The sequence below is a fragment of the Melanerpes formicivorus genome, unplaced genomic scaffold (assembly GCF_026170545.1).
Source record: "Melanerpes formicivorus ecotype bairdi unplaced genomic scaffold, bMelFor1.0.p_v2 SCAF_2154, whole genome shotgun sequence".
Taxonomy (NCBI): domain Eukaryota; kingdom Metazoa; phylum Chordata; class Aves; order Piciformes; family Picidae; genus Melanerpes; species Melanerpes formicivorus.
This window is the reverse complement of record NW_027144505.1, coordinates 25,039-35,276: the sequence shown is the minus strand read 5'-3', so window position 1 is coordinate 35,276 and position 10,238 is coordinate 25,039. Positions and strand designations below refer to the sequence as shown.

The 10,238-nt window shown below is 70.1% G+C and overlaps 1 protein-coding gene across 1 annotated transcript; it reads left to right on the top strand.

Annotated features, from left to right (window-relative positions):
* Positions 1–3,012: 3,012 nt before the first annotated feature.
* Positions 3,013–4,685, top strand: LOC137461431 (spidroin-2-like). Its single transcript, XM_068171169.1, has 4 exons — positions 3,013–3,187; positions 3,229–3,397; positions 3,705–4,322; positions 4,650–4,685. The coding sequence occupies exons 1-4, from the start codon at positions 3,057–3,059 to the stop codon at positions 4,683–4,685; spliced, it is 954 nt and encodes a 317-aa protein (XP_068027270.1). The 5' UTR covers positions 3,013–3,056.
* The last annotated feature ends 5,553 nt before the right edge of the window (positions 4,686–10,238 follow it).

Genomic DNA, 10,238 nt, shown 5'->3' with positions numbered 1-10,238 from the left:
AGGGGGAGGAGAAGGCAGAGGGGAGAGAAGGAGGAGGAAAAGGGAGAGGACGAGGAGGGGGAGATGAAGAGGGGAAAGGGAGAAGGGGAAGACGAGGAGGAGGGAAAAGGAGAAGGGAGAGAGAGAGGAGAAGGAAGGAAAGAGGAAGAGAATGAGGCAGAGAGAGAGGATGAGGGAGAGGAAGGGGAGAAGGGGAAGAGGAGGTGGGGGAGGAAGAGGATGAGGGAGAGGGAAGAGGGGAAAGGGAGGAGAAGGAGGAGAAGAAGAGGGGCGAGAGAGGAAGGGGAGGAGGGGTTGAGGAGGAGGGAGGGAGAGAGGGGGAGGAGAAGGCAGGAGAGAAGAAGGAGGAAAAGAGAGAGGATGAAGAGGGGGAGATGAAGAAGAGGAGAAAGGAGGAGGAGAGGAGGAGGAGTGGGGAGGAAGAAGACTGGGAAGGGCAGTAGGGAGGGGAGGAGAAAAGAAGGGAGAGGAGGAGGAGGAGGAAAGGAGAAGGGAGAGGGAGAGGAGAAGGAAGGGGAAGAGGAGCAGGGAGAGGAGGAGAGGGAGAGGGGGAGGAGAAGGGGAGAGAGAGGAAGGAGGTGAAGAGGAACGGGAGAGGAGGAGGGGGAGAGGAGGAGGAGGGGGAAAGAGGAGGAGGGGGAGACGAGGGGGAGAGGAGGAGGGGGAGAGGAGGGGGGAGAGGAGGAGGTGAAGAGGAGAAGGAGAGGAGGAGGAGGAGAGGAGGAGGGGGAGAAGGAGGAGGGGGAGGAGAGGAGGAGGGGCGAGAGGAGGGGGGGAGAGGGAGGAGGGGGAGAGGAGGAGGGGGAAGAGGAGGGGGGGAGAGGAGGAGGGGGAGAGGAGGAGGGGGAGAGAAGGAGGTGAAGAGGAGGAGGGGGAGAAGGAGGGGGAGAGGAGGAGGTGAAGAGGAGGAGGAGAGGAGGAGGGGGAGAGAAGGAGGTGAAGAGGAGGGGGAGAGAGAGGGGGGGGGAGAGGAGGAGGAGGGGGAGAGAGAAGGAGGGGGGAGGAGAAGGAGGGGGAGAGAGAAGGAGGGGGAGAGAAGGAGGGGGAGAGAGGAGGAGGAGGGGGAAGAGGAGGAGGGGGGAGAGGAGGAGGTGAAGAGGAGGTGAAGAGGAGGAGGGGGGAGAGGAGGAGGTGAAGAGGAGGGGGAGAGGAGGAGGGGGAGAGGAGGATGGGGAGAGGAGGGGGTGAGAGGAGGAGGTGAAGAGGAGGGGGGAGAGAAGGAGGGGGAGAGAAGGAGGGGGAGAGAGAAGGAGGGGGAGAGGAGGAGGAGGTGGGAGAGGAGGAGGTGAAGAGGAGGAGGGGGAGAAGGAGGGGGAGAGGAGGAGGTGAAGAGGGAGAAGGAGAGGAGGCAGGGGCGAGAGGAGGAGGTGAGGAGGAGGGGGGAGAGGAGGAGAGGGAGGGAGAGGAGGAGAGTGAAGAGGAGGGGGAGAGGAGGAGGAGGGGGAAGAGGAGGAAGGCTGAGAAAGAAGAAGGAGGAGAGGAAGGGGAGATGAAGAAGGGGAGGGAAGGAGAAGGGGGAGGGAAGGAGGCTGGCACGGGGGGGGGGGGGGGGGGGGATGGGGGAGCGCGCTGCTGCGTCATCGGGGCGCGCGCCGGCGGCCACGTTGGGAGTGGCAGGAGGGAAGGGCGCAGGCGGCGCCGCGACCTCCCCGCAGGGCGGGCGGCGCGCGTGGACGACGTCATCGGCGCGCGACGGCGCGCCCCTTCCTTCCTCCCTCCTCCCTCCCGGCCCCGCCCCCCGCCCCCCCCCCCCCCCCCCCGGCCGCCATCTTGGTAGTGGCGGAAGGGAAGGGCGGCAGTGACCCTCTCGACCTCCTAGGAGGGAGGGAGGGAGGGGGAGGGCGGCGCGGGGGGTTGTGCGTCATCAGGGCGCGACGGCCGCCCCCCTCCCCGGCCGCCATATTGGGAAGGTCCCCAAGACCCTTCCCCAGGGGGAGCAGGGGGCAGGGGGGGCAGGGGGGGCAGGGGGAGCAGGGGGCAGGGGGCAGGGGGCAGAGGGGAGCAGGGGGCAGGGGGGCAGGGGGAGCAGGGGGGCAGGGGGAGCAGGGGGGCAGGGGGGGCAGGGGGCAGGGGGGCAGGGGGAGCAGGGGGCAGGGGGAGCAGGGGGGGCAGGGGGGCAGGGGGCAGGGGGGGCAGGGGGCAGGGGGGGGCAGGGGGCAGGGGAGCAGGGGGCAGGGGGGAGCAGGGGGGCAGGGGGAGCAGGGGGGCAGGGGGCAGGGGGGCAGGGGGGAGCAGGGGGCAGGGGGGGCAGGGGGGCAGGGGGGCAGGGGGGCAGGGGGGGCAGGGGGGCAGGGGGCAGGGGGGCAGGGGGGAGCAGGGGGGCAGGGGGGGAGCAGGGGGGGGCAGGGGGGCAGGGGGCAGGGGGGGCAGGGGGGCAGGGAGGAGCAGGGGGCAGGGAGCAGGGGGCAGGGGGAGCAGGGGGGCAGGGGGGAGCAGGGGGCAGGGGGCAGGGGGGCAGGGGGAGCAGGGGGGCAGGGGGGGGCAGGGGGGGCAGGGGGCAGGGGGGGCAGGGAGCAGGGGGGGCAGGGGGAGCAGGGGGCAGGGGGAGCAGGGGGGGCAGGGGGGCAGGGGGCAGGGGGGGCAGGGGGCAGGGGGAGCAGGGGGCAGGGGAGCAGGGGGCAGGGGGAGCAGGGGGCAGGGAGCAGGGGGCAGGGGGGAGCAGGGGGGGCAGGGGGAGCAGGGGGCAGGGGGGCAGGGGGAGCAGGGAGCGGTGGGAGCAGGGGGCAGGGGGGAGCAGGGGGGCAGGGGGGGCAGGGGGGAGCAGGGGGCAGGGGGGGCAGGGGGGAGCAGGGGCAGGGGGAGCAGGGGGCAGGGAGGGAGCAGGGGGAGCAGGGGGAGCAGGGGGCAGGGGGAGCAGGGGGCAGGGGGAGCAGGGGGCAGGGGGGGAGCAGGGGGGAGCAGGGGGCAGGGGGGGGCAGGGGGCAGGGGGCAGGGAGCAGAGGGGGCAGGGGGCAGGGGGCAGGGAGCAGGAGGAGCAGGGGGCAGGGGGGGAGCAGGGGGCAGGGGGCAGGGGGCAGGGGGAGCAGGGGGCAGGGGTCAGAGGCAGCCCCTCCCTCATGCTGCTGCCACCCAAAGCCTTTTTATTGCCCCAGGAGAGCTCCCAGGGGGTGCCAGGGGGGCACAGGAGGTCACAGCAGGGCACAGCAGGTGCCAGGAGGGCACAGGAGGTGCCAGGGGGTGCCAGGAGGTCACAGCAGTCACAGGAAGGTGCCAGGGGGGTGCCAGGAGGTCACAGCAGTCACAGGAGGTGCCAGGAGGTCACAGCAGGGCACAGCAGGTGCCAGGGGGGCACAGGAGATGCCAGGAGGTCACAGGAAGGTGCCAGGAGGTCTCAGAAGGGCACAGCAGGGCACAGGAGGTGGAAGAGGGTTCCAGGAGGTGCCAGGGGGTGCCAGGAGCTCACAGCAGTCACAGGGGAAGTGCCAGGAGGGCACAGGAGGGTGCCAGGGAGTCACAGCAGTCCCAGGAGGTGCCAGGGGGGTGCCAGGAGATGCCAGGAGGTCACAGGAGGTGCCAGGGGGGGCACAGCAGGGCACAGGAGGTGCCAGGGGGGCACAGGAGGTCACAGCAGGGCACAGGAAGGTGCCAGGAGGTCACAGCAGGGCACAGGAGGTGCCAGGGGGGGCACAGGAGGTCACAGCAGGGCACAGGAAGGTGCCAGGGAGTCACAGCAGTCCCAGGATGGTGCCAGGGGGTGCCAGGAGGGTCACAGCAGGGCACAGGAGGTGCCAGGAGGTCTCAGGAGGTGCCAGGGAGTTCCCAGGAGGTGCCAGGAGGTCACAGCAGGGCACAGGAGGTCACAGCAGTCCCAGGAGGTGCCAGGGGGGCACAGGAAGGTCCCAGGGGGTGCCAGGAGGTCACAGCAGGGCACAGGAGGTCACAGCAGTCCCAGGAGGTGCCAGGGGGGCACAGGATGGGTCCCAGGGGGTGCCAGGAGGTCACAGCAGGGCACAGGAGGTGCCAGGAGGTCACAGCAGTCCCAAGGAGGTGCCAGGAGGTCTCAGAAGGGCACAGGAGGTGCCAGGGAGTGCCCAGGGAGTCACAGTTGGGCACAGCAGGGCACAGGAGGTGCCAGGGGGTGCCAGGAGGTCACAGAAGGTCCCAGGAGGTGCCAGAGGGTTCCAGGAGGTGCCAGGAGGTCACAGCAGGGCACAGGAGGTGCCAGGGGGTCCCAGAGGGTGCCAGGAGGTGCCAGGGGGGTGCCAGGGGAGCTCACAGGCTGCTGGGCTGGGCCTGGGCACCGCTCTGTGCCCAGCCCAGGGCCTGCTCCAGCACTGCCAACCTGCACTGCTGTGGGGCACCAGGGGCAGCCCCCAGGCCTGGTCAGGGCCCCCCCCAGGGGCCCCCCCCAGGGCACCCCCAGGGCCCCCCCAGGGCACCCCCAGGCCTGGGCACCACCCCCAGGGCCCCCCCCAGGGCACCCCCAGGGCACCCCCAGGGTACCCCCCAGAGCCTTCCTGCCCCCCAGGGCACCCCCAGGGCACCTCCAGGGCACCCCCCAGGCCTGGGCACCACCCCCAGGGCACCCCCAGGGCACCCCCCAGAGCACCCCCCAGAGCCTTCCTGCCCCCCAGGGGGTCCCCAAGACCCTTCCCCAGGGGCCCCCCCCCAGTGCCCCCTTGCCCACTCCCCCCCGTGCCCCCCCCCAGGCTGGCAGCAGCCTCCTGCCCCTCACCAGCTCCTGAGCCTTCTCCTCGCTGCTCCTCAGCCTCTCCAGCTCCTGCCTCCTGCTGCCCTCTGCCGCTGCCAGCCTGGGGGGGGCACGGGGGAGGGGGCACAGGGCTCAGCCCCTGGCACAGGGGAGAGGGCACAGGGCTCAGCCCCTGGCACTGGGCTCAGCCCCTGGCACTGGGCTCAGCCCCTGGCACAGGGGGAGGGGGCACAGGGCTCAGCCCCTGGCACAGAGCTCAGCCCCTGGCACAGGGGAGGGGGGCACAGAGCTCAGCCCCTGGCACAGGGCTCAGCCCCTGGCACAGAGCTCAGCCCCTGGCACAGGGGAGGGGGCACAGGGCTCAGCCCCTGGCACAGAGCTCAGCCCCTGGCACAGGGGAGGGGGCACAGAGCTCAGCCCCTGGCACAGAGCTCAGCCCCTGGCACAGGGGGAGGGGGCACAGGGCTCAGCCCCTGGCACAGAGCTCAGCCCCTGGCACAGGGGAGGGGGGCACAGGGCTCAGCCCCTGGCACAGAGCTCAGCCCCCTGGCACAGGGGAGGGGGCACAGAGCTCAGCCCCTGGCACAGAGCTCAGCCCCTGGCACAGGGGAGGGGGCACAGGGCTCAGCCCCTGGCACAGGGGGAGGGGGGCACAGGGCTCAGCCCCCTGGCACAGAGCTCAGCCCCTGGCACAGAGCTCAGCCCCTGGCACAGGGGGAGGGGGCACAGGGCTCAGCCCCTGGCACTGAGCTCAGCCCCTGGCACGGGGGAGGGGGCACAGGGCTCAGCCCCTGGCACAGAGCTCAGCTCCTGGCACAGAGCTCAGCTCCTGGCACAGGGGAGAGGGCACAGGGCTCAGCCCCTGGCACAGAGCTCAGCCCCTGGCACAGGGGAGGGGGGCACAGGGCTCAGCCCCTGGCACAGAGCTCAGCCCCTGGCACAGGGGAGGGGGCACAGGGCTCAGCCCCTGGCACAGAGCTCAGCCCCTGGCACAGGGGAGGGGGCACAGGGCTCAGCCCCTGGCACAGAGCTCAGCCCCTGGCACGGGGGAGGGGGCACAGGGCTCAGCCCCTGGCACAGGGGAGGGGGCACAGAGCTCAGCCCCCTGGCACAGAGCTCAGCCCCTGGCACAGGGGAGGGGGCACAGGGGCTCAGCCCCTGGCACAGGGGGAGGGGGCACAGGGCTCAGCCCCTGGCACTGAGCTCAGCCCCTGGCACAGGGGAGGGGGCACAGGGGCTCAGCCCCTGGCACAGGGGGAGGGGGGCACAGGGCTCAGCCCCTGGCACAGAGCTCAGCTCCTGGCACAGGGGAGGGGGCACAGGGCTCAGCCCCTGGCACAGGGCTCAGGCCCCTGGCACAGGGGAGGGGGCACAGGGCTCAGCCCCTGGCACAGGGGAGGGGGCACAGGGCTCAGCCCCTGGCACTGAGCTCAGCCCCTGGCACAGGGGAGGGGGGCACAGGGCTCAGCCCCTGGCACAGGGGAGGGGGGCACAGGGCTCAGCCCCTGGCACAGAGCTCAGCTCCTGGCACAGGGGAGGGGGCACAGGGCTCAGCCCCTGGCACAGAGCTCAGCCCCTGGGGGGCACAGGGCTCAGCCCCTGGCACAGAGCTCAGCCCCCTGGCACAGGGGAGGGGGCACAGAGCTCAGCCCCCTGGGGGGGCACAGAGCTCAGCCCCTGGCACAGGGGAGGGGGCACAGGGCTCAGCCCCTGGCAACCAGAGCTCAGCCCCTGGCACAGGGGAGGGGGCACAGGGCTCAGCCCCTGGCACAGAGCTCAGCCCCCTGGCACAGGGGAGGGGGCACAGGGCTCAGCCCCTGGCACAGGGGAGGGGGGCACAGAGCTCAGCCCCTGGCACTGAGCTCAGCCCCCTGGCACAGGGGAGGGGGGCACAGGGCTCAGCCCCCTGGCACAGGGGCTCAGCCCCTGGCACAGAGCTCAGCCCCTGGCACAGGGGAGGGGGCACAGGGCTCAGCCCCTGGCACAGGGGAAGGGGCACAGGGCTCAGCCCCTGGCACAGGGGAGGGGGCACAGAGCTCAGCCCCTGGCACAGGGGAGGGGGCACAGGGCTCAGCCCCTGGCACAGGGCTCAGCCCCTGGCACAGAGCTCAGCTCCTGGCACTGAGCTCAGCCCCTGGCACAGGGGAGGGGGCACAGAGCTCAGGCCCCTGGCACAGAGCTCAGCTCCTGGCACAGGGGAGGGGGCACAGGGCTCAGCCCCTGGCACAGAGCTCAGCCCCTGGCACAGGGGAGGGGGGCACAGGGCTCAGCCCCTGGCACCAGAGCTCAGCCCCTGGCCACAGGGGAGGGGGGCACAGGGGCTCAGCCCCTGGCACAGAGCTCAGCCCCTGGCACAGGGGAGGGGGCACAGGGCTCAGCCCCTGGCACAGGGGCACCAACTGCTCTGGGGGGTGCCAACAGCTTTGAGGCTCCCCCCTCCCCCCTCAGCTGTGTGCCCCCTGTGGTGGGCACCACCAGGCTGTGCTGGGCACCACCAGGCTCTAGTGGGCACCAGCAGGTTCTGATGGGCACCAACTGCTCCTGGTGGGCACCATCAGGCTCTGGTGGGCACCAATTGACTGTGGTGGGGCACCACCTGCTCCTGATGGGCACCACCAGGCTGTGGTGGGCACCAGCTGGCTGTGGTGGGCACCACCAGGCTCTGATGGGCACCAGCTGGCTGTGGTGGGCACCAGCTGCTTGTAATGGGCACCATCAGGCTCTGGTGGGCACCAACTGACTGTGGTGGGGCACCAACTGCTTGTGGGCACCAGCAGGTTCTGATGGGCACCACCAGGCTGTGGTGGGCACTACCTGGGGTCTGGTGGGCACCAACTGTCTGTGGTGGGCACCAACTGACTATGGTGGGCACCCCCCTGGCTGTGGTGGGCACCCTGTGGCTGGGGTGGGCACCAACTGGTTCTGCTGGGCACCAACAGCTTGTAGTAGACACCAGCTGGGTCTGATGGGCACCATCAGGTTCTGGTGGGCACCAACTGACTGTGCTGGGCACCAGCTGGCTCTGATGGGCACCAACTGCTTGTGGTGGGCACCAGCTGACTTTGTGGGCACCCCCAAGCTGTGTGGTGGGCACCAGCTGGCTGGTGGGGCACCCCCAGGCTCTGATGGGCACCCCCTGGCTGTGGTGGGCACCACCTGGCTGTGATGGGCACCAGCTGGGTCTGCTGGGCACCACTAGGCTCTGGTGGGCACCAACTGACTCTGATGGGCACCACCAGGCTGTGGTGGGCACCACCAGGCTCTAGTGGGCACCAACTGGCTCTGATGGGCACCAACTAACTGTGGTGGGCACCAGCTGGCTGTAGTGGGCACCACCTGCTCCTGGTGGGCACCACCAGGCTCTGATGGGCACCCCCCTGGCTGTGATGGGCACCATTAGGTTCTGATGGGCACCAGCTGCTTCTGATGGGCACCACCAGGCTCTGGTGGGCACCAACTGACTGTGATGGGCACCACCTGCTCCTGGTGGGCACCACCTGGTTCTGGTGGGCACCAGCTGGCTGTGGTGGGCACCCCCTGGCTGTGGTGGGCACCAACTGCTTGTGGTGGGCACCATCAGGCTCTGATGGGCACCCCCGTGCTCCTGGTGGGCACCAGCTGACTTTGTGGGCACCACCTGGCTCTGATGGGCACCCCCTGGCTGTGATGGGCACCAGCTGCTTGTAATGGGCACCACCAGGCTCTGGTGGGCACCAGCAGGTTCTGATGGGCACCAACTGCTCCTGGTGGGCACCACCAGGCTCTGGTGGGGCACCAACTGACTGTGCTGGGCACCAGCTGGCTCTGATGGGCACCAACTGCTTGTGGTGGGCACCCCCTGCTCCTGGTGGGCACCAACTGCTTGTGGGCACCATTAGGTTCTGGTGGGCGCCACCTGGTTCTGTTGGGCACCACCAGGCTGTGCTGGGCACCATCAGGCTCTAGTGGGCACCAGCTGGCTGTGGGTGGGCACCAGCTGGCTCTGATGGGCACCACCAGGCTCTGATGGGCACCAGCTGGCTCTAGTGGGCACCAACTGACTGTGGGCACCACCAGGCTGTGGTGGGCACCACCAGGTTCTGCTGGGCACCACCAGGCTCTGATGGGCACCAGCTGGCTGTAGTGGGCACCACCTGCTCCTGGTGGGCACCACCAGGCTTCTGGTGGGCACCCCCTGGCTGTGCTGGGCACCCCCATGGTCATGGTGGGCACCCCCCTGGCTGTGGTGGGCACGCCCTAGTTCTGATGGGCACCCCCAGGCTCTAGTGGGCACCAGCTGGCTGTGGTGGGCACCAGCTGACTGTGCTGGGCACCACCTGCTCCTGGTGGGCACCAACTGCTTGTGGTGGGCACCACCTGCTCCTGGTGGGCACCATCAGGCTCTGGTGGGCACCAACTGGCTCTGGTGGGCACCAACTGCTTCTGATGGGGCACCACCAGGCTCTGGTGGGCACCCCCCTGGCTGTGGTGGGCACCATCAGGCTCTGGTTGGGCACCAACTGACTGTGGTGGGCACCAACTGGCTCTGATGGGCACCAACTGTTTCTGATGGGCACCACCTGGCTGTGATGGGCACCAGCTGGGTCTGATGGGCACCAGCTGCTCCTGGTGGGCACCAGGCTGTGGTGGGGCACCAGCTGACTTTGTGGGCACCCCCAGGGCTGTGCTGGGCACCACCAGGCTCTAGTGGGCACCAACTGACTGTGGTGGGCACCAACTGCTTGTGGTGGGCACCAACTGGCTCTGATGGGCACCAACTGCTTGTGGTGGGCACCACCAGGCTCTAGTGGGCACCACCAGGCAGTGCTGGGCACCAACTGCTTCTGATGGGCACCACCAGGCTCTGGTGGGCACCAGCTGGCTGTGGTGGGCACCAGCTGGCTCTGATGGGCACCAGCTGGGTCTGATGGGCACCAGCTGGCTCTGATGGGCACCAACTGACTGTGGGCACCACCTGGTTCTGGTGGGCACCCCCTGGCTGTGGTGGGCACCATCAGGCTCTGGTGGGCACCATCAGGCTCTGGTGGGCACCAACTGACTGTGGTGGGCACCAGCTGGCTCTGCTGGGCACCAACTGCTTGTGGGCACCATTAGGTTCTGGTGGGGCACCCCCCTGGCTGTGCTGGGCACCATCAGGCTCTAGTGGGCACCACCAGGCTGTGGTGGGCACCACCAGGCTCTAGTGGGCACCAACTGACTGTGGTGGGCACCAGCTGCTTCTGATGGGCACCACCTGCTCCTGGTGGGCACCCCCTGGCTGTGATGGGCACCAGCTGCTTGTAATGGGGCACCATCAGGCTCTGGTGGGCACCAACTGCTTGTGCTGGGCACCATCAGGCTCTAGTGGGCACCAGCTGGGTCTGATGGGCACCACCAGGTTCTGCTGGGCACCACCCAGGCTGTGGTGGGCACCCAACTCCTTGTGGGCACCCCCCTAGCTGTGGGCACCCCCAGCTGGCAGTGCTGGGCACCCCCAGGCTCTGATGGGCACCCCCAGGCTCTAGTGGGCACCCCCTGGCTGTGGGCACCCCCTGGCAGTGCTGGGCACCCCCCCTGGCCACGCTGGGCACCCCCCCCTGCCCCCCCG